Here is a 23,018-nt window from a genome sequence, read left to right as displayed (position 1 = left end):
GCAACACAGAGGGAAAGGTTGACTGACATCTCTGCATTTGTCAGAGGGCCATAGTAAATGGCTGTTCCCTGCCAAGAAATTTCTTTTAAAAAGTTACATTCAGTTAGTAAAATAATAGCTGGGTGTATCAAACTAGAGTTGAGAAAGCTAAATTTAATTACAGAATTGGAAAGGAATTCTTTAATACACCTGAGCTCTTTCAAGTGAGGAAAGGAGGATTAACTCTTTCCATGGACATGTGAGGGAAAGGAAACACTGTCTGGCTGTCCCCCTGCAGTCCATGGAGGTCCATGTGGGAACAGACATCCACCTGAGGACCCCTTGCTGGAGGAGGTGGATGCCCAAAGGAGGTTGTGACTGCTTAGGAAGCTCATTTGTTATATGTTCTGCCCTGCCCTGTTGAGGAGAGGAGTGACAGAGTGGCCTTGGTGGTCACCTGTTCTCCAGCCAAGGTCAACCCACCACAAACACTTAAACAGTTGCACCCTTCAACAGCATCTGTTCGACTGTGTGAGCTTTTTGAAAGCTTTTATGGCGAGAATTTCAGTCCTTTTAGGTATGGCTGAGTTTAAAAGATGTTGAAAATGTATTTCACACATCTATACTGGCTTTTGTTCAATTCATTTAACTATTGATCTGCCAGTAGGTGGTCACTCTCGCAGGACAGTCTTGTTCAGTTAAAACCACCCACCGATTGGTATTTTCCAAGTCTTCTGAATGTCTTCCTGGGCCTGCTGCGAGAAGATACGTGTTGCATTAATAAGCCAGTTGTCTTGGTGTGGCCATCACCAAATCCTCACTGCTGAGCCATGGAAGCCCAAGCAGCCTGTTTCATACTGGGGCAGGGAATAGCCTGGTGGCATTGGTGTGCCAACTCAGTCAGATTTCTGAGAGGTATTTGATGGCAGTGAGGAGCATGAAGTGGAGAACTGCTCTGTGGAGAACTGGTAGAGGAGATGCCTTGCAAAAGGGCTCTTGGGTCAGGTGCTGGCTGAAAGAGTTGTGTTTGAAGAAGCTGTCTGCCTCCAGCTCTTTGATTTATACTGCACTCAAACAAGCAGGGCTTCTTATATTTTTTTGCAAATAAACCAAACTGCATCAAAGATGCTTTATTCCTAACTGGAGTAACTTATTGGACACTGAGCTGGCCAACTGCCCAGATTAAGAAAGATCTTTTCCTGCGGAAGGGAAACTGGCAGATGAAGCAGAATTAGGAATCTTGCTGGTTTTTTTATTTTTGTCAGCTGTGGTGGAGGGATATAGTAAAAAGACTGCTTTGAAAAAGTTTTATCTATCTATGTATTTTCAAATTTCAGAGTTACTTCTTTGCAGTATCTTTCCAATATGATCTTGCCAATGGAAAGTGGTAAAAATGGTATTTTCTTCTTTAAGCAGTTTTGGTCCTCCGTATTCCATGGCATATTTTGTGATATTAATGGCAAAAAGGAGTCCCTGCTACAGTCAGCCTGGAGCACACCTTCATAAAAATTATTTACTAAAGTTTTCACTTCTGTTGCAGTAGAATAGCTGAGAGCAATGTGGCCTTGTGAAGCATCAAAAATATTTCCTGCCATAAAACAGGATGTTAGAAACACTTGGCACTTTGTACTAGCCTTGTATTAACAAAGACTAACAAACACATGTTCAAATATGACATTCATATCTGAGGCCAATTTACAGTCCTGGGGTCGTGCAGATGTAAGAAATGCTTTGGTTTTGACTGCAGGATGTATAGGACTGATGGTGAGGTGCCAAGTTGGTTCTCCAGTTCCAGGCTGAGTTTGAAGCTAGGAAAACAGAACCCATTTGATTTAAAGAGGAGGGAAAGTCCAAAATTTGTGGTTTGGATTGAGGTTTTTGCTTTTTGGGGGATTTTTTGTTGTTGTTTTTGTTTTGTTCGGTTCTCTTTTTTTTTTTTTTTTTAACAGAGCTGTGTTTCAGAGTGGAACCATGCTTCCAGGATAGGGAGTGCTTTCTTTGCTTTGGCACAGTGCCTGGTCCTGCTCTCCTGCTCTAAGCAGTGCGAGATCACCTCACTGGATTTCATCCACAGGTGTGTTTTGAGCACTGAGGCCAGCAAAAGCTTAATTGTATTCTGCTCAAGCATTTGTTCTGTAGAAAAACAAGATTTGCATTTGTTGCTCCATAACAGGCTGTGAAAAATGAGACTAGTTTTAGTTTGGGGGGAGTTTTTAAGGATTTTTTGGTTGGTTGGGTTGTTTGGTTTTGGGCTTGTGTTGTTTTTTTTTTTTAATTTTCTCTCTGAAGGGCTTAACTGTGTAATAAATAGCTGTTAATTAAAATCACTATTTTATCCCTTGGCAAAGAGAATTAAGCTGGTGCCTGAGTAAACATTAGGGAAAACACTTAGTGAGAAAAGACCATACATACACATCGAAGTAGGACACCTCGATGCAGATGGCTGACTCATCAGTGTGACATATTCTGTGTTAAATACGGAAAGCTCAGATGTCATTTGCTGTATGTCAGCAAGACAGAAGGAGATTTATTTTTGTTTGTTTCTTCCAAAGATGCCTTGTAAACCAGACAGAGTTCTCGACTGACTGTCTGTGCAGGTGAAAACACTTATACACTGTGCAGCTTCTCTCATTCCCCACTGCAGCCATGGGATGCATCCCTGTTGTTTGGAGGTTTCTGGACCAGGCCAGGACCACCTTCTTAGGCTGCTGGATGTATTTCTATTTCTACTCACCAGCTGGGTTTTTCCCACTAACTTTTTGTTTCTAACTTCCATCTTACTTTGTGACTGGCGATAATTTAGCTGCTAATCCTTTTTCATTTCTCCTCCCTGGGGCAGTCACTGGACTCCTGAAAGTCTCATCCTGGCTTCACTGACACAGCTTATTGCCATGAGGATCAGGCTGCCTCCAGCAGCTGTGGAGGGCAGATTTTTGGGAGGCTCAGGAGATAGGCTCTGGTGTGTACATAGTCTCGCAATCCCATCAGCACAGGATGGTTGCCTGCTGCAGCGAAGACAGCATTGTCATGGCTTGAAGTTATAATGTAACAGTAAATGGACTCAAGGGGAGAGGAAGGCTTCTTCTGGCCTGTTCAAATATAACATTTGCAACAACTTATACCTTTTGAAAAAATAAAAAGATAATGCAAATGTAAGTGGCCATTGGCAAGACAGCAGTTCATGTAACTGAACAAGTGATGCAAGCACTTTTTCACACTTTCTTTCCTTTTCCTCCCAGATATAGAAAAAACTCTTGGGGAACTAATCTCATGCCAAGTTTTTCACCACAGTTTTTGTCAGGCTCACTGGCTGTCACTTGGTGCTTGCTGCATGTCTGGGCATGCAGAGAAATGTACCCAGCTGCTGGTTCACTCTGGAGTCAGTGAAGCATTTGTCTAGTAAGTCCCTTCCCCATACCAGCATCCCTAGAAAAAGAGACATATAACATTTCCAGCCCTACTGTGTAATTCTAGCGCTGTTTTAGCTCCTTTTGGCTTCCGTAGTGAAGTTTCAAATCACCCATCTTCTTCCTCAATCTAGTTTTCAGGGAGAAAATATAATCCACTCACAGGCAGAAACATGAGGATGCTATAGATATGTAGGGCTGATGGTAAAATTATCACCTCTTCATGAGTTTTCTGACAGTTCCTGGCTACTAATCAGGTTCCTGCTCTGTTTGAATCCACTGTGATTGCTACAAATACTAGTTTTAAAAAACAGGAGACATTCTAGGATCCCCCTCCTTCTGTGTCTCATGGTTATATATTGTACACCATCTTGACTTAGTTCTGTGCAGATAGTCTTGTGTTTGGTGCTACATTAGTACATAGAAGGAGTTCCTACACATTTGTAGATAATTAATCAACTCTTAAATGCGGCCAGTGCTTATGAAAATGTACTTACTCAACAGCTCAGCAAGAAGTTTTTAAATAGCGGGCTAACCTTAGAAATAATGTTGTGTTTTAAAGCTAAAATGCTCATCAATCTCTGCTATGCAGGTGACGTTCTAAACAGCCTTTGTCCCAATCATTCAAATTATTATTTCAATTTGAATTAAGAATGTGGTGCAGTGTAGATAGGATCCCCTGTGAAGAGGTTTTTGTTTGAATAACAGCTCTTTTACAGCCCATTTGTATATTTGCATAGAAGGTAAAGTGCTCGCCAGTGAAATCTCTTTAAAAGCCATCACATAGAAATGAATAACGATAGTACCATTTTTCAATACCGAAGACAGATATTGTTTCACAGGTATAATCCAGTGCAGAATTAACCACCCCAAAAAATCAATCCATATTTCACTTGTTTTCACCATTTGTGGACCTATTCACAGGAATAATATTCTCAAACATTCTGCCTTGCAGTCAGAGGAGGCACCTGGATTACAGATCAAAACAGAGAGGTGGCTGTGGAGTTGAATACTCCATGCTGCTGAGTGGGGAGTCCAACTTCTGAACTTCCCCAGTTAAGAGCAAGTGCATCCCCCTCCAAAAAATCTGGAATTTTCTCCCCTTGTCATAGTCAGCTGTGCAAGGTAGTTCACAGCAAGATGGTGAGACGTAGTGCTCCAAAGACTTAACTTGGATTTAATTATTCCATGTTTTCAAAGCTAACTTTAGCAATCCAATTAGAAATGCTTCCATTCTGGTTTGATTCTTGAATGAATCAGAGAAAAAGATAATCCAGATACGTCTGTATGTTTAATCTACAAATGTTTATCAATGTTTTTTGCTCCCTGGATAGAAGGTACTGTGGGAGGTATTAACATCTATGCCAGACTTAAAAACTTTCTGGCATTCCCTGTGTTCACAACCTCCTGGCTGCCATCAGGAGTACAAATCATCCAGCACAAGCAGGGTATGCAACTTGTGCCAGGAACAGAACAGACTGCAATGCACTTGGCTGATTTTTCAGGATCAAAGTAACCTGAAAATGCAGCTTTATCTCCCTTAAACAGGCTTTATAGAGGCTCAGAGGTGGCTGCTGCCAAATATTTCCAGATTGTTCTTCCATTTCCCCAATCCCAGCTGCTCACACACCTTTTCTGAGCTGATGTGACCACTAATTCCTGGAATCCATTTTTCTCCCTCACTGACTCCATGACTCTGTTTGCCTCATATCTGCAGTTCTAAAATTACCACCCATTATTTGATTCTCTCTGCGTGGGTCTTTGGTCATGACAAGAGGGTGTAAACCTAAACCTACCAAAAGTTATTCTGCACACAATACGAATGCACGCAAGTACTCTCTGTTTAGACAACATGAATCCTGCTCTAATCACTATTTATCTTGTAAATTACAACTCTATGGAAACATTTTCTTTGCACCATCTGGCCTGATGTATTTTTTAATGAGCTGATGAGTATTTATATGCGTTAAAAGGAACGGATAGTAAAGCATTTGTTACAGTAGGATGTGAAATAAAGATTTTTCAAAACTGAACTTGCATAAAATTCACTGTATTAAATGTTTTAAATTTTGCCAAAATACCACCAACAGTTTTGGTGAAGGCTTTATGGAACTCATTTTACTCAGTGAACATCTGTTAAGGAAACTGCACGTTTTTCTTAGTGATGCTGGTTGAACAGGACCCCTGTGTAGAAATGAAGGGCCATCTCAATTACAAACAGTACTTTAAGTGATACTTTTGTCCTTATGATTTCTGTACTGTAATTGTAATATTAAAATAACCAGTCCAGGTTCTTGCTGCTGAACAATCTCACTCAGCTACAAGGAGGAAGATGCTATTACAATACAAAGATTTCAGGAACCAGAATGAGTTGAACTCCCCAGGAGGTAAGAAAATGAGAGGATCTGGAAATACTCGAAATAAAGAAAACCTTTTTGAAATGAGCAAATGTGCACAGCACTTTTGCATTTCTGCCTTTGGTCTTTCTAAAATGCCTGTCGTTCTTTCTCCAAAAATCCAAAATTTATTGTATTTGGAGATAAAAAAATTAAAAGCAGGATGCGCTGGTTTTTAATTCAAAGTCATTTGAAGATAAATTCTACTACTAATGTAGAGGCTGCATCTGATTTTATATGAGCTCGGTGTTAAAAACTGGCACTATGCTGCTGAAAGTAATAACTAATTCTTCGAATTCTTCAGAAGCCTAAAACATCATCTTTGAATCAGCCTAAGGGATAAGCTTAAAAGAAGGCTTATTGGAAAAGATACGCTTGCAAATTTTGATTTTATAAACTGATAATTTAAACAATGTCTAAACTGCTGGGCATTAAAAGCCATCAAAAAAGAGTTTGTTGCATGGACAGAAAGAGCCATATCAGTAAGGGTTTTTTACTTAGAAAAATTTACTGTTAGTGTTGGAAAGTTCATTCCAAAACCAAGCAGAAAAACCCATCCAGTTTGCACTGGCTGGTGAAGGATTTATTTAGTAACCAAAACAACAGCAGGAGTGAAACAGGTGCAGCTGAAACTGAAAGAGAGAATATTACATGAGCACCGTGTACCAGACATGATTTCTATGGCCAGTTGATCATTGTCTCTAGTTTCTTCCCACATACAGTGCCACACATTAGTCTGCCCATGTCCCATATCTCTGATCTCCACCTTCTCTCATCACTCTGTACCTTTCAGCCTTTTAATTCTTATTGGAAGTGAAAATCCTGCTCTTGGAGATCCTGTTGATAATAATGGATAGAACAAACCTCAAGATAGCTTGTTTCCAGTTCTTTTCTGGCATTAATGTCTACTGAAGCACTCAAAGAGCATATCTGCAATCAGCATGGTTTTAAAGACCATTTGGCCTTAGGAAATTTGTCTCCCTTTGCTCCTAGCCCTTGGGCTTCCATACTTCATGCTCCTTCAGTAATGATACGGTGCCTATATGTGAGGCTGCCCAGATCCCTGAAATGATAAAGGGGAATATGGCCTTTTTCTTGTCTGTTGTTTTTAAGTCAGACCTTTACTGGGATTCAGGCTACAGCTCCACCTGACACTTGTTTTTAATGGTGTAATTGGGAGTGTCAAACTTTCACTGGGAGGGAATGGAAGACACAGGCAGGAATGTAAACAAGCTTGACTGGCGAAACTGCTGGATGGTGAAGCTCTTCTAGAAAACAACTCCTCTTTTCTTGCTGTCAGCTTCAAAACACGCACATCCTGTTCATCTAATTGTCCTTCAGGGGGAAAATCTACCCAGCAGTACCTTGTTATAGTGCTGTGACAGCAGCACTAGGATTCATCCACTATGTCTGAAATTCCATAGCCTGGCACAGCTGTTAGGTTGAGACTTCCACAACTTCTTGCTTTACACAGCTCTGCCTTGTGCTCCTGATGTTCAGGTTGTTCATTTGTCTGTAGTTAAGAGCATGCAAGCCCCTACTTCAGGTGTTATTCTTTGCCTAACCTGCTGTCCCAAGACCCACTTGCACCTAGTTTGTCACTCACTTTTCCTGCTGGCATGACTGCGGTAATCCCCTGCTCCCACAGGGAAGAAAGTTGTGGCAACTGCATCTAGCACAACACAAAGTAAGACTCTAGGACCTATACCTTTGCTATTTTCCCTTTTAATTCAACTCCCCAGTTGGCTAGCAGCAACTCAAAAACCCTAGCTCCTATAGAGGTCTACTGCATTCTGCCAGGTACGGGCTGAATAAACAAGGATGAATTACAAGGGCTATTTACTGAAAGATGAACAAAATTGTTTCTCGAGTACAGCCTGTACTCTTGCGGTATTTCTTCTTAACAGAAAGCTCTGAAGATTTCGGACCTCTGCTCTTGTGCTGGTCGCCACTGGCGTTGGGATGGGGGACAAAGGGGGTCCTGTCCCCAGCAAGATGCCCAGTGACAACCCAAATGACATGAACCACACATTGCAGTGTCAGGGGCTACAGTATTCTGAACTCCTGGTGGAGCCACGGAGGACTCAGAAATATTTTTCTAGTGCTGCTTGGTACTGTAAAATAAATTGCAGGTAAGAAGGTCGTGACACAGGATCTCCTGGGTGGGTATCCACGCCTGGTGGCCTTCGGTAACACACCAGATCTCAGCTGTGTAGAAGGGATGAACACTGACAAAATCATGTGCTGAATGAAGTGCATCCTCTTTGCCACCCTTTTCACTCAGATTTGGGTTTTCTCTGTCAATGTTGTGTAGAAAAATAATTTAATTGGCTCAAAATTCAATCATACATGTTCTTAATTTGGTTTGCACTGAACTTATTACCTTAGGTTCAGCAGATGAGTCAGAACTGAAATTAATAATGAAGAAATAAATTTCTTTGAAATTACACCGTTCAATTTGTGCAAACATCTGAGTTACTAAGTCACAGAAGTGACTGTCAAGTATAAGGAGCTTCATAGTACACCTCATCCTAATAAAAATGAAACTGATCAACAAAACTAAAAATTCTTAACTTACAAGTGATCTTAATTTGTTCCCTTTTGTAACAAAATACAGAAAAGTGGGCAAATTAATAATATGATTAGCAACTATTTTTAAAAACTGATTTTTACAAAACTGAAAATAACAATGAGTCCTTTGATGCCCCTGAGGAAAGGATCCAAATAAAAAAAAATAAAATTAAGAGTTGCTGATGAACATTCCATCAGTTAACCTTTCAAATGCAATCAGGACTAAACCCATAAATACTTAAATGCCACAGTAGTCCAGTGGGACAGCTAAAATAATTGTAACAGCCCAAACAGCTATTTCATTGATAAGAAAGGAGAAGATAAAATTGCTTCATTAATTAAAGGTAGGAATTACAGGAAATAGAAATGATGTTGAGAAATGTTCTCTTTTTTTTTTCCAAGGGAAAGAAACGGGATTGAATGTAGGTGCAAGGCAAATTATAACAATGATATTACTAAAGTGAAATGTAAGAATTTTGTTAATAGTGCTTTTAAGAAGATGTGTTCAACAAATAGCTTTGCATTCTGGGGAAATAGGTAAATATTATCAGACGGGACAAAGATTAAATTCTTTCTAATAATAGTGTACTTTAAGAAAAATTTTAACAGCAGTACTAGAGTTAGGTAATTCCTATCAGTAAGCCAAGATAGCTTGCATACATTTTTTTGACCTAGCTTTTTGGAACCTTTTTTTGGTCTCTAATTATGATTCACAATAAACCTTGGGAGTTCCAAAGAACAGGAGAAAGCTAACATAGTGACTATGTTAAAAGAAGGCCCAGGTAATGACCCAAGTTAATTACATGCCTGTCATCTTGATTGTAATCCTCAGCAAAATATCCAATTTGCTCACAGAGGACTAAATTAATAAATATTTTAGTTTAATTACAACTCAGAAAAGACATTTCCAGAAAACAGATCTTTTAATGCTATTGTGGTGTCTCTTCTTTAAGCAAATGCTTATTTGATAAAAAGAACGGTCATGTTATATCCTTAAGCTTCAGTTTGGCATTTGAGCTGGTACAGCAAGACCCTTTAATTAAAAAAAAAAATTAGAAGGATAAAAAAACCCCAGAACGTCATACAGTAAGTGGACTGTGAATAATTAGCAGACTTCAAAAAACAGAAGAGGAACAATCAGCAAACACTTGTGAGAGCAATCCAGATCCTCTGGGGATCACTATTGTCCATCTGCTATTCTTTCTTCAGCTGTACCAAATTGTCTCCAAGCCACAACAGCAGGGGATGCAAGGAATGGGGGTGTGGGAAACAATTGAGGCTACAGTTGGAGCTCTCAGTAAACAGAGTCCAGTCAAAAAAAAAAACTAAACCAACAACTCACTAAAGATAACTCTTTATTAACATATTTTATTTAGATATTAAATATATGGTTTATATATGTTTATATGTATGTATTTCAATATGGTCAAATGCAATATTCGAACTGTGAAGTAAAAAGTGTAGGCCATCCTTGCACCACAAGCACCTTTATTCTGCAATAAAATACACTGCCTGGAAACTTACATAGGGTTTAGCCTTGATAAGAATTTTTTTGAGTTTTTGGTGTGCCATGTTCAAAAGGGCTAAAGGTTTGAAAAGGTGCTCATTGACACCAGAGCTGAGGGACTCCATTTTTGTGGTTTGAAGTCAAAACTGTTGAGAGCTCACCTGAATTCATTTCACAGGTACATGTGTGTATACACACACACACACACACACACACACACACACACACACACATATATGTATACACATATATACATACCTTTAATCATGGAATCACAGAATGGTTTGGGTTGGAAGAGATCTTAAAGATCATTTTGTTCCAACCCATCTGCCATGGGCAGTGACACAGAATCATGGAATCAATTAGGTTGGAAAAGACCACTGAGATTACTGAGTCCAACCTTTGACTGAACACCACTCCGAGAAAAATCTCTCTTTTGAATTTAGAAAGACAGCAAAAACCTGTGAGACAAAGGAAGCGCAATGGAAGGTTTTATTTGCAGCATGTTGGGTGTCCAGGCCACTAGGGTCTGGAAGCACACCACCAGTTTGAAAATCACACCTTTTGTAGTTCTTTTGGTTACATAAACTATTACATATTCATTAAATGCAGTTTTTACCTTAAAAGGTTACTTTCTGACCAGGGAGAGGGTATTACCCTTCTTTTCAATTGATTGTGATGTCCCCGGTACACAATAGGCTACCACATGGCAGAGAAGGTCTTTGTTTAGTTACATCTTTACTTTTTGTATTTTTCCCTAATCCAAGCAGCAAAGTTCCCTGGTGTTAGGTTCAGACAGAACCATTCACCTTACAACTCCGCGACACGCCTATTTTAATTAAAAAAAAGGACCCCTCTTTGGTTAATAAAAGCCCCACCCTCTTCCGCCCTTCTACTCAGTTCATTTGCTTGTAATAAAATCAGGTTATTTATTTCTCATATCACCATGTCAACTAAACCATGGCGCTAAGTGCCACGTATAGTCTTTCCTTAAACACCTCCAGGGACAGTGACTCCACCACCTCCCTGGCCAGTCCAGTCCAATGTCTAAACACCCTTTCCGTGAAAAGATTCTTTCTAATGTCCAACCTGAACGTCCTCTGGTGCAGCTTAAGACAGTGTTTTTTTGTCCCGTTGCCAGTTGCCCGGGAGAAGAGACTGAACCCCACCTGGCTACAACCTCCTTCCAGATTGCTGTGGAGAGTGATAAGGTCACCCCTGAGCCTCCTCTTCTCCAAGCTAAACACCACCCAGCTCCCTCAGCCTGTCCTCACAGGGCTTGTGCTCCAGACCCTTCCCCAGCTACACTGCCCTTTTCTGGACTCACTCCAGCACCTCAATGTCCCTCCTGAACTGAGGTGCCCAGAACTGGACACAGCACTCGAGGTGCGGCCTCATCAGTGCCCAGTACAGGGCGACAATCACTTCCCTGGTCCTGCCGGCCACACACCTTCCACCAGCCCAGGTTGCTCAGCCTCCCATCCTGGCCTTGAACGCTTCCCATATGGAGGGAATGAGTCTGGAAGGGGCTGAGCCAGCAACCGGACACGGCCTTCTGGCTAAACATGAATGGCCAGGCATCGGAATAGGTTGTCCAGGGAGAAGGACACCAGGAAGAACACCACCCCCGGAGGTGTTCAAGAGGCATCTGGATGTGGCGCTGGACGACGCGATTTAGTGGCTCTGGGGTTACAGCGGCAGCGCTGGGGGGGGTGGTTGGACTGGACGTTCCCGAAGGTCTCCTCCAGCCTTGACGGTTCCATGACGATTCCATGAAACCAATCGGACTTGAGGCAGCAAAAGAGGCACCTTTAGCAGGACACCCGCCGCCCGCACGGAGGACAGTGCCCGCCCCGGGTCACGGCCGCGCTCCCTCAGCCGCGAGCCCTTTCCGGCACCGCCCCCGCCCGGCGCTGCCACATCCTCCGCTGACATCAGCCCGCGCCGCCATATTGAGCCGCCGCCGCCGCCAGCGCGGCCCATCCGCTCCGGCCCCGCTGCCCATGTCTGCCCCTGGCCGGGGCGCGTAGGGCGGAGCGGCCCCCGGCCCTTCTCATCCCGGAGCCCTGCTCTCCCCCCGCCAGCCATGACTTCCCTGACCCAGCGCAGCTCCGGGCTGGTGCAGCGCCGGACCGAGGCCTCCCGCAGCGCCGCCGCCGCCGACAAGGAGCGGGGCGCCGGCGGTGGCTCCGACGATGAAGGGCGCCGGGACGAGCCCGGCGACGACGAGAAGGGCGATTCCAAGGAGACGCGGCTCACCCTCATGGAGGAGGTGCTGCTGCTGGGCCTCAAGGACCGCGAGGTGCGGCCGCGGGGGGTGCCCGGGAGAACACCGGTTTTCTGGGGGTGGTGGGGAAGGGGAGCCGGGTGGTGCGATGGGGCCAAGGGCGCTGCAGGGCGAGGGTGGCTGCGGTTTGGGGGCAGAGGGGACGGGGAGGTGGTGTTGCTGGAACGGGGTCGGTGTTTTGGATGAGGTGAGGGAAAGGTGCTCGGATTTTGGCAGAGTTTGGATCGCCTTTGGAGTGCGGGGTTCGCGGAGGGGCTGTCCTATAAATATATGTGATGGGACATATACAGGGCTTGGGGCAAGACGGGGACCTGGATATGGGGGCCAGGGCCTCAGGCCAGCGTTGGACTTGGAGGCCTGAGGTGGATCTGGCACATTTATATTCCTTCTGCTTCAACTTAGCCACAGCTCTAATGTGGGAGACCCTTTACTCCTGTGGGTTTTGTCAGGCAGAACTCCGTGATAGTTACGGGGTGCTCAGGTGCTCTGAGTTACTGAGCAGCCCTTTCTGCTAAGACTTTCCAGAGTAATGCATGTGAAAAATGTCTTACGGGGTTATATGACAAAAATGGGCCCTGAGTAACGGAAAGCGTGTCAAAATGAGGAAATGGCATTACTATATAATTCCGTGTTTTTGCTGGTTTCACAGTTCAATAGTTTGCTGTGAGACTGTGAATAAGTTATTGAGGAGGGTATACTTCTACCAGCGTGTCGGATTTTTGTTTCATTTGCAAGAGGCAATCAATATGGAAAGCACACACCCTGCAGAAAGCCATTTCTATCGAGGAAGCAGTTTACTTTGATGTGGTGTATGACGAAGTGTAATACACCTTTAATTTAGATATGAAATATATTACGGATTTGATTAAGCAACCTGCCTTTTTTTTTTCTTTTTCCTTGTGTGATAAGTAAATTAATGAATCCAGTTCATTGATTTGGGTGGAAGTCTCTTGAAACTGTTCATATTCATGAGGACAGAATAATGGGGGAGAGAAGCTGCTAGGTGATATGTTCTTTGACATTGCATTGCATCTAAAATAGACTTGCTGGTTAATAGTGAATAAAGAGTAGTTTTCCTGGTTAACGCATGTAGATGTCTTGGTGTACGTACCTGCTGCAATAACATTTCTCTCTCAGACTTTGTGTTTTCGGCCATATTCTTGTAGCCCTGTTTTTCGCGGTGGACCTTGCCATGGCATCGTCATAGACTCAGTAGGTACTCAGGGGTGTGGGCTTCCACCCCTTGAAGACTTGTGCACTTGTGCATTTCTCTTTCTACACACCTGAACAATAGGGGGAAAGTAAGTCGGGGGGGCAAGAGAGATTCCTGGCAGGGTTGCCTCGGAGGTCTTACCTTGAAGAAAGTGGGATAAACTGGGTGATCTTTCAGCTCTATTTTTTTTTAAAAGGATTGTGTGCTAAACCTGCTGAATCTGTGGGCCTTATGTTGTAAATATTTCAAGATAGGGAGCATTATGTTTGCCTAGGAAAGAATATATGGCACAAGTCTTGGTGGTATATCAAAAGGTAATAGTTGACATTGGGCCCAAAAATCAAGTTTTGCAGTGGTGTGCATCAAAGTTATAAATTACCTGGCTTTGCTAAGTGCAGTGGTGACATATGTTGCAGATGTAATATCCCTTCGTATGGAAAAAGGAACTGAGTGATTACAGTGGTGTGGATATCCCTAATTCCCTTGGGATTTTGCAGTGGAGACATCAGACAAAAATAATGATAATGTTGTCTCTGGGGCAGGGGACTTATGTGCAGGAACTGTAGCACAACCTGTGTGAGCTTTGTTAGGCACAAAGTACTAGGATTCGGACTTTGGGTTTGGGTCTGCTTGTACCCCTGTGTACAGGCTATACTATATAAATCACTTGTCTTATTTTCTCCTTTTGAAACTAGAAATAAAACTATAGGCTCGTTTTCCAAGAGGAATATTTTTTTGTTCTCTATTGTTCTAATGATAACTAAGCAGAACTAACTTACTTTACACATCTGGAAATGCTTTTTACGAAGTCTTTACTTCCAATAGAATGGATTTACGAGAATATTCGTGTGAGACTTTCTCAAGAGAGCAGGCAGAGAAAAGCAATATAGGGTCTGTAAAGTGTAACTATGAAAAGTCTAAGGGACAGGCCAAGGCAGGTTTATGAAGTACAAGCTCAACTGAAAGCCAGTAAATTTAAAGCTGATAACATCCTTCCTTTTTATTCCAGCAGGATGAAGCAGAAGTAGTCTGCATTGGCCAAACAATATATAAGTAAGAAATATAAAAACGAGGAGTCTCATTTGGCAAAGAACATGTTTCCCTAAAAATAGCGTCTCTCTCAGGGGAGTCACTGATACATGCACTGATAACTTTGCTTTCAGATTTTTAGGTAATTCTTTTTTACAAAGTTAAACACTAGTGAGTATGGCTTAACTTCATCTAAATTTTATACAAAATACCTCACATATACAGAGCTACCATTTATGATTTGTGAGTGTAGGTGGAAGAGTCTTTATGATTAGGAGACAGTTTTTCAGAAAGATCTATTCAGTGATGGATTGATGAGTTCAGTGTTCACAGATTGTTAGATATTTATGTGAATCCTGGTTTCAGGAGAGAGTGATGGTCGTAAACAGCCGCAGCAAAACTTTTTGAGTTGTTGCCCGGTTGCTGCTGCAAAATGGGTTCGGTGATGGGAATGTCTGGCAGCTGTAAAACAAACACACCGCCCCTCAAACCCATTCCTAATGTGTTAACACAATTAAATGCATTTGAACATGGTTCTTGGACATGGCCTTTTTGTTTGTTAATGCCGTGCCCCCCAGCAGTTTGGCCTAATTGAGTTAATACTTGATGTATATGTGTTTTCGTTGCTCTTTTCCACTGGTGGTTCCTCTTCCATGTGTGTCTTCTGTGTATAGATAACTATTTCTGTATTCCAAAGTCAAGATAAGGGACATGTGCTGAAATATGTGCATGCTTACATAACATGACAGACGCTGTGTCCTTGGAGGAGCAGGTAATAAACTGGAAAAAAATGCATTACTAAAATTTTTCAGGGAAGCGTCACAAGAACACCTACACGTATTTGGAAACCCTTCAGAAACACGTCTGGGAAAGGGAGTCATGTTCATCCATTAAAAGCAGAGCAGTAGCCTGTTGCTATAGGAATAGAAAACACTCACTGAAGTAAACCACTTTGCTGTATTAGGTGAAAAAAGTGTTGTGTGGTATGATAGGTCAAAGCCACAGCAAAAGGGAGTTATTGTGTAGAACTACTGAAGCATCTGAGGTCATTGCTCTCAAAAGAAGGGAGTGATAAATATTGAAAGTTAGATTATAGCTTATTAAAAAATGATAGCTAAGAGATGAGTGCAGGGTAGTTTGTTCATTACAGGTCCCCCAGACATCTCGTAATTCAGTCCCATAAAAACTTAGAGGTTGCCAGATGGCTGTGCCATGTAACTGTTGCTCCATTGAAGTTAAGTTTTTTGTACATGTGCGGGTTTTGTTTTCCCCTCCTTTTTGGAATTCTCTCTTAGTACTAGTCAGGAATCTATTCTAGCAGTGTGCTGCTTCTATCCTGTATGCAATTGCCAGAGCTAAAGAAATTGAAGCAGCTAGAGAGACCTGGCACCTACTAATATAAAATATTTATTTGTTCTGTAACTAATTCCTTACTTGCCGAAAGAATACTCATGTAAAGTATGCTGAAATAATAGCTGGGTACTGCAGTCTACTGCAGCAGTAAATATTTCCTGGGGTTTTTACCCTTCTTTAGCTGAAGACTGAAATGTCATTTGTAGGAGCAAAATAATGTTAAATCTCTTTGTTAGAGACAGGAATTACCTTGGATCTTTGTTACTTATGTTTGGCCATAAGAAACTTGATTTATTGCTGAAGGTTTGATTTTGCAGCATAGCTTTATGTCCAAATAGTTCATGTGAAGGTCTACTGCTTACAATATTTTTCATTTTATTGAAATAAGATATTAGGAAGCTAATCTGCCTGATTCAGATGGGCTATTTTGTGTTGATCAGAATAGGGCTGAAATGTAGTTTACTTATTCTTCTTAAAAATATGAGGTTCTGGATTTGTTTCTGATTTTTATATTTTAATTCCTAAAGATATTTTTGTGAAAGGTGAAATGGGAATTTTGAAAACATTCAAAATGTGGTTGGCAGTTTTCCTGTTCTCAGGATTTGACTTTGTGAAACTCATATTATGATGCAGAAGCCTGAGGTTTTTTGCCTGTGTAACAAGTGATCAGTTTTTAAAAGGTCGTCTTCCTGTCCTTTCAGTATTTTTTTTCCCCTCATTAAAAAAAGTTTCAGCAACAGACTGAACGTCAACTCAGAAGCGCCCAAGTTTTGCTGGAAAATTTCTGAGACAAACAAGTGTAACATGAAGAGGCGTCTACTGGGAATTCATTTGCATTGAAGTTGAAGAATGATGTATGAATGTGTTGAAACTTGGACAAAGACGTGCTTTTTCTCAAATGTTCAGGGCCTAGTAACAACAAACTGTGTAATGTCTGTAATGAAAAATCCTTTCTTTTTTAGTTACCTACCTTTTTGGTCTTTTTTCATTTCATGTCCATACACAAGTTACAGGCTAGGAGAAGATAGGAGGTGTGAGAGGGGGAGTACCCCAGTTCTGGTTGCTCCGACATGCTACCAGAAAAAAAAAGTGCCTCTTTACTGTGCTGCTGAGTAAATAAATCCTGCTTTGGGGCTCTTTGGAGGATATGCTGATTTCAGAGCAGCTGCATGCAGTTTGTGTGGTTATCCCTGCGCTTACAGCATGGCTAATCTGTAATCTGTATTATTTTTCTATGGAAAACTTTAAGTGCAGTGTAGTCCCTTCTTTCATGTCAAGCTGAAGGGCAAAAGTATTGTCAAAGCCTTTCTGGTGATGCTTTCCAGTTTTTTGAAGTGCTCTTAAAAAACAAAGCCTGAACTCTAGAGTGCTCATAAAAACACACCATAACTCTTCTTCCTCTGCCTATAGGAAGCTCCTTAAATTGAAAGTTTTGCTTGAAGTATAGATAAAAAAGTATTGCTGTTTATTGCCAGAATGGAAATAATAATGAAACTGAAAACTAGTATTTTATATTAAAGAAGTAGTGGTATTTTTTCAGGTGTTCTTTGATCTTGATGTAGTTAGAGTACTGCAGCATTTTTATGTCAATTAGTCAAGCTCCATGTAATGGGACTTCCTTACAAGGCTAAATTGACCAGACTAAGTGCTACAGGCTGTATATTTAAGAATTACTTTCTTATTCATAGAACAAAGAATTACTACAGCACATATTCACTTCTGTGTTAAATTATTGTAGAAATGGCAAGCTAGTCTGGAGTAAATGTGTGGCTTGATTTCCTCTGCACAGACAATATTCTCAATAAGTTTTCTCATAACTCTTAGTAAAGGAAGAAAAAAATCAGTGGCTTGCCACGTGCCACTTTTAGCTGGGTTTTTCCTGGCTTGCAAACAGGTCTTAGATAAATGTCAGTAACTTACTTTCTTTCAGCAATATTCATAAAATGTTACTGCAGAGTGATTTCACATACATTTTCAGGCATAAAAATTATGAGGTTACACATAAAATAGTGCATGTCTGTTCTCTTCCTCTAAGTGCACTGTATGTAAGCCTGGATGAGTAGGAGTCCAAAGGTGTGTGGTATTATCACTAGTATTGTGCATGCCGAGTCTTTCCCACCACCCCCCAGTATATCCTACACTAAACTACTGCATTTCACCAATTTTTTTGTTTTCCCCCACCCCCTGTTTGTGATGGACCGTTGAATTAATAGAATACTGTTCCTTGTGAGCTAGATCTTTATAATTGGAGAGGTGTTACACTCAAAGCTCTTTTATTATTTGTGGATGTTACAGGATTTATTCATCACACCGGGAAATTAGTCTCTCGGGCTTTTTGCATATCTTTCTGTTCCTGATACTCTTAAGCACTTGTAAGCTGCTTTTTTGCTATACACTTTCTAGTCATCTGCCTTTATGGTCTTGCTAGATAGCATCACGTGGTTGTGTTATTTACAGAGTCCTTGGCTTGCCAGGCTTTTGTACATGGGTTGTACCAGGAGCTTTGTATTTAGCCTGTCGTTCTTGTACAGCACAGCACATTGCACTTTCATTTTTTAATTTCAGCAGACACTTGACTTTACTGTGGCACTTCCACATGGGACAGTCTCTACCACAAGAGAAGCATTCCATATGTATTGTGTTGTAATTTCAGTATGTCTTCTGTATTGCACAGTGGAGAAGGCAGGTGTATAACACTTATTGTCTAGGTTAGGGTAAATGCCAGGTGGATGTTCTGTCTACATTAATCCCTTAGGAAGGGCTAACAACAACTACTTTGCCTGTGCTGGATAATTAAATGGGACTTCTGCTTTAGCAGCTTCTGCAGGCTGTGGCTGAGATTTTCAGTTCACAGTTAGTATGTGTTAAGTACTAACTGGAAGAACTTGTTTCTTTGAGTGTGAGAACAGTGCAATAAGAGGATTTTCCTTTTTTCTTTTTTTTTAAGTCTCATAATGAAAATGTTGACATGGCATTATTCTGAGATACTCTGTTTATTAAAAACTGTTTGCACCTGTACAAGTGAAACAAGTGAGAAACCTGTTCGGAAAAGAACAAACTGGAAAGAAACTAGGAGAGGTTTAGACAAAGAGAAGAGGAATCTCTATCCATTATGTACACTTTTTTTTTGAGACCCAAGACATGACTCTGGAAGTTCATCCACGTTAATGGCCAGATGTAGATTCCTCAAAATTAAGCATTGTACAGCTCCCCAGATTTGTAATAACACAGTACTTTACACCGTGTTTTAAATTGTGACTGCTGTAGAAGAACAGATGGAAGAGAGGGGTAGCTCTTTTATTTGAGGACAGATACACTGTATGTGTAAGCCTGAAGAAGGGAATTATAGTTTTAATTACTGTGGCCTAGTTAGTCAAAGTTAGTGAAACCTCCACCTATTACTTAGCCAGTAATGGACCTGCTTTGTCTGTATTAGAAGGACATACCAGATTTAGGTTCTCCTATGCTTATTAAGAGAAGTACACTGGACCTGGCTGGAATAGAGTTAATTTTTGTCATAGGGCAGCCAGTATGGTGCTGTGGTTTTGATTTTAGGCTGAAACAGTGTTGATAACATACCCCCTGTTTTTTCTGTGGCTAAACAGTGTTATACAGTGTTAAGGCCACCTCTGTTTTTCACTCTGCCCACCCCCCGAGGGTCAGGAGGTTGTGGCAGAGGGGAGCAGCCAGGACAGCAGACCCCAAATGACCAGAGGGGTACCCCGGCCATAGGTAGTCATAGCTTGGGGACTGCCTGGACATCAGTCTGGTTGTGGGAGGCAGTGAGCAAGTGTTTTGCATCACTTAGTTTTGCATTTTCACTTCTGCTCTTCCTTTTCTCTCCCCCCATCCTGCTGAGGTGATTGAGGGAGCAGTTATGTGAGACTTAGCTGCAGCCATGGTCAACCCACCACTAGGAGACACTAAATATGCGCAAGGTGTGTGCTGTAAGCTTCTAGGTTGTTAGCAGGATCCGATCCTGCTCTATTTGCTTACTGTTGTGGGAAGACTTGTTTTTTTGAGTGAAATATCTGATGTGGAGTGTTTAGGCACCAGTTCTAATTAAACATTTCTTTCAAATAAGTATCAGATTTTACACTCAGTGACAATAGCTGGTAGACTAGAAATCAGTTTGTAGAAGTAGGAGGTTATTGAACAAACTAATTACATCTTTATTTTGCACCAATATGGAGAACAGAGATTGAACCCCTGGTGGAAGGTGGATTTGCAAGAGCCATGCAAATATTTTAAGTCATTATCTGCTTGTGTATACACTTAATCATGATAAAAGTTGGGCTTCAAAGTTTGTCTTTTGGTTTCTAAATTAATAGTCAGACTCGTAAGGGTTGATTTAATCAGAGATCTCATAAGGGTTCAGCAGTGTGCATGTGTTAGTTTGCTTTGTCCTCAGCAAAGTTAGGTGTTTTTGCTATCTTCATTTTAATGAGAGATGTGTCTGTGTAACTATGCCTATGTATGTGCTTGAAAAAGTGGGCAATAGCATTTGGCTTTAGTGCTTTCAGCAGTTGACAGCAGTTGCTGTTTGTTATTTGTTCTTAAATGCAGTGGCAGGTTAATCAAATACCTGACAAGTTTCTTGTCAACACTACTGTGCTTTGTAGAGTCTGTATGCGTGCTTTTCTGAAGGATTTCTCGTGTTTGACTGTCAGAACACTTCAGAGATTTCCCTCAGTAACTTATCTTCTATTTATAACTGGAGTACAACTTATGTTCCAGTAAAATGGCTAATGATTTCATTTGCATCCGAAGAGGAAATTGAGGGGGAGTAGAGTCAGACATCAAAGCCCTCACATTGTAGTATTCCAATAATAAACACTGATGCACTCTGGCTTGCATTTTTTTCTTAAACAGATACTAATTTTCAAAAGTTTCATAGGTTCCTGCAAGCTTCTGTGTTGAGAAGGTGATGTCTTACTTAATAGGCCAGATTTGCAGTAAAGAGCTAGTTAGGTATAGTTTGGCAAATACCTGTAATCTCATGTGAAGAGGATTCCAGTTTATTTTAATTGCAAGTGACTTGAAGTTTGAGTATTTTTCCTTTGACACATGAGAAAATCCAGAGTATTCCTGAGGCATCGCTCTAGTAGATATTTTACTTGAGCATTTTTTTATCATTCACAAGTTTCAGGCATCTTGTTTTTATCTTTTTATTGGTTTTATCTTTTATTATTAAGTTTGCTGGTGACACTAAATGAGGAGGAGCTGTTGGCTGCCTGAAAGTCAGAGATCTTACAGAGAGACCTTAACAAATTAGACCAACTGTATGAAGATTAATGAGGGCAAGTGCTTATTGTTATGTTGTGAAGCTGCTTGCATCAATGTGCTGGAAGAAAAGACTTCAATTTTTTTTTTAAGTGTACCTTATTTTTAAGGTATAATCTAATAATTATGTGATTGAAGCTTTTAGGTTTGACTGAAAAAGTCAGGTGTCAGATTTGTTGGACAAATACTTTGTGAAATATGCTTGATATTAAATTAAGTATCTGTGGCATCAATTTTGCTGACTCTCACCCCATTCAAGAGATTCAAAATGTGTGTTAGTTGTTTCTTATAGAACTATGATGTTCCTAAACTACTAACTTTTAAGAGTTTTTTCTATCTAAAGAATCCCTAAACTTATTGCAGTAACTCAGTTACTGATTTTGATTTGCCTGAGATTTCTGCTCATAGTTGTGTTATCACAAAGAAGAGATTTACTTACCTGCAACAATATCAGGCAGTTTTTCTTTTAGCAATCAGTGGTTCCAACCAGCAGTTTTACTTTCTGAAAAGGATAGGAACAACAGAATCATGTGGAGGTGTTGGAAGCCAGTGTTCACTTACTGTTCTTTGTCCTCTCCTACCACTGTCAGCTGTTATCTCTATTTAATTCAAGAGGATGTAGTGTTTCTGTCATAGAGGAGTGCTGGTGATAGATGCATTTGGAATTCTTGAAATTAAGCTTTTGGGTCAACAGAAAGGATTGAAATTCTATGTTAAAACATAATTTATAATAAACCCTTTTGTTACACTTTTCCTATTCTTTCTGCTTATATTTAGTATTTTGCCTGTTTGGATTTGGGAATAGCTTTAAGGAGATGTGTTGTAGAAGTTCTTCAGGTGATGTAAGTGCTTTCAAAAATCCAAAGTAATACTAGTAGTTGTAGAGAGACTACATAAAGGAAACAGTATATTTAGATGGTTCTTGTCTTTTTTGGGAATATGATAGCCCTGTGCTTTTCAGTCTCTTCATTAAAATCAAAATACTTTTAGGTAGTGTTTGTTAGCAGCAGTCATAGCAGTGAAGCAGATTAGAGTTGTAAAGTTGCTTGCTACCCACTCTTAGGTTGGAGGTAGGATGCAAGAGGAAGGAAGCAAACATCTGACATGAAAACTGGGGCAGGTCACAGTTCCTAATAACTTAACCTGCTGCAGTGCACCTGGACAGTGTGTGCTGTTAGTCTTTTCCCTTCTGTCCTCCCCAGCTGTCTTTCTCTAGATAAAAAAACTACTACTTCAGAGAGGAACTCCTTGACTAAAAGGGGGACTGTTCTTTTGCAATTGTAAGTCCTTTGTGAAATTCAACTTGCCACAGCACATATGTCAAGATAAATTGTCTCTGCCTGCCTTTTGCAGTAGATTTCAAATGGGTGACAGACGACGATTTTAGATTATTATGTTCTGTCTGTGCTTTGTGTTAGCTAATAATAGGCTTGAAAGAACTTGCTATTGCTTCTGAGAATTGGAAAGGGATGCTATTGCTGTCCTGTCAGATTTAAATAATATAACTTTTTGATCATCAGGTTAATCACTGTCGAGGTCCAAAGCAGGGATCTGAAAGTAATGATGAATATAGCGCATGATACCTTAAGCTTTATGCTTTTTGTATTTTCTGAGCAGATTTTGCCCATGAATGGCTTCAGTACAGGTACACCAATAGCATACAATTATTTTTTTCTTGCCTCCAGTTCGTTATCCCAAAGACTAAGTGAATAGTTTTATCTGAAAGGATTCAGGTTGTGAAAACTATTCAGGTTTTGCATGCAGTTTGCCCATTGAAGTGTGGGCTGTCACTGAAAGGGGTGCTCTTGCCTTTTGCTGCCTGTCCCAGCCACATTCCTTCCCTTTCCCCTGTGTCTGAAATTTGTTCACCAGTGTGGTGCATCAGGTGAGGGAATTGACCATTAGCTCTCAGACATGAACACTTTCACATCTGGCTGACAACACAAATGCTGCTGTGGGCTCGAGAGAGAACAGCAATGTGCTTCCATGGAGT

General features: G+C 40.9%; 1 protein-coding gene across 1 annotated transcript in view; it reads left to right on the top strand.

Annotated features, from left to right (window-relative positions):
* Positions 1–11,595: 11,595 nt before the first annotated feature.
* GOLPH3 (golgi phosphoprotein 3) overlaps positions 11,596–23,018 on the top strand; it is a 31,192-nt gene continuing 19,769 nt past the window's right edge. Inside the window, exon 1 of the mRNA XM_027709485.1 lies at positions 11,596–12,162. Within this exon, the coding sequence (XP_027565286.1) occupies positions 11,947–12,162 (216 nt within the window). The 5' untranslated portion in view covers positions 11,596–11,946. The remainder of the gene's footprint in view (positions 12,163–23,018) is intronic.

The sequence above is a fragment of the Neopelma chrysocephalum genome, unplaced genomic scaffold (genome assembly GCF_003984885.1).
Source record: "Neopelma chrysocephalum unplaced genomic scaffold, ASM398488v2 Primary Assembly neopelma1_96780, whole genome shotgun sequence".
Classification (NCBI taxonomy): Eukaryota; Metazoa; Chordata; class Aves; order Passeriformes; family Pipridae; genus Neopelma; species Neopelma chrysocephalum.
Note: the sequence above shows the minus strand (reverse complement) of the source record. Positions and strands in the feature narration are given on the sequence as shown.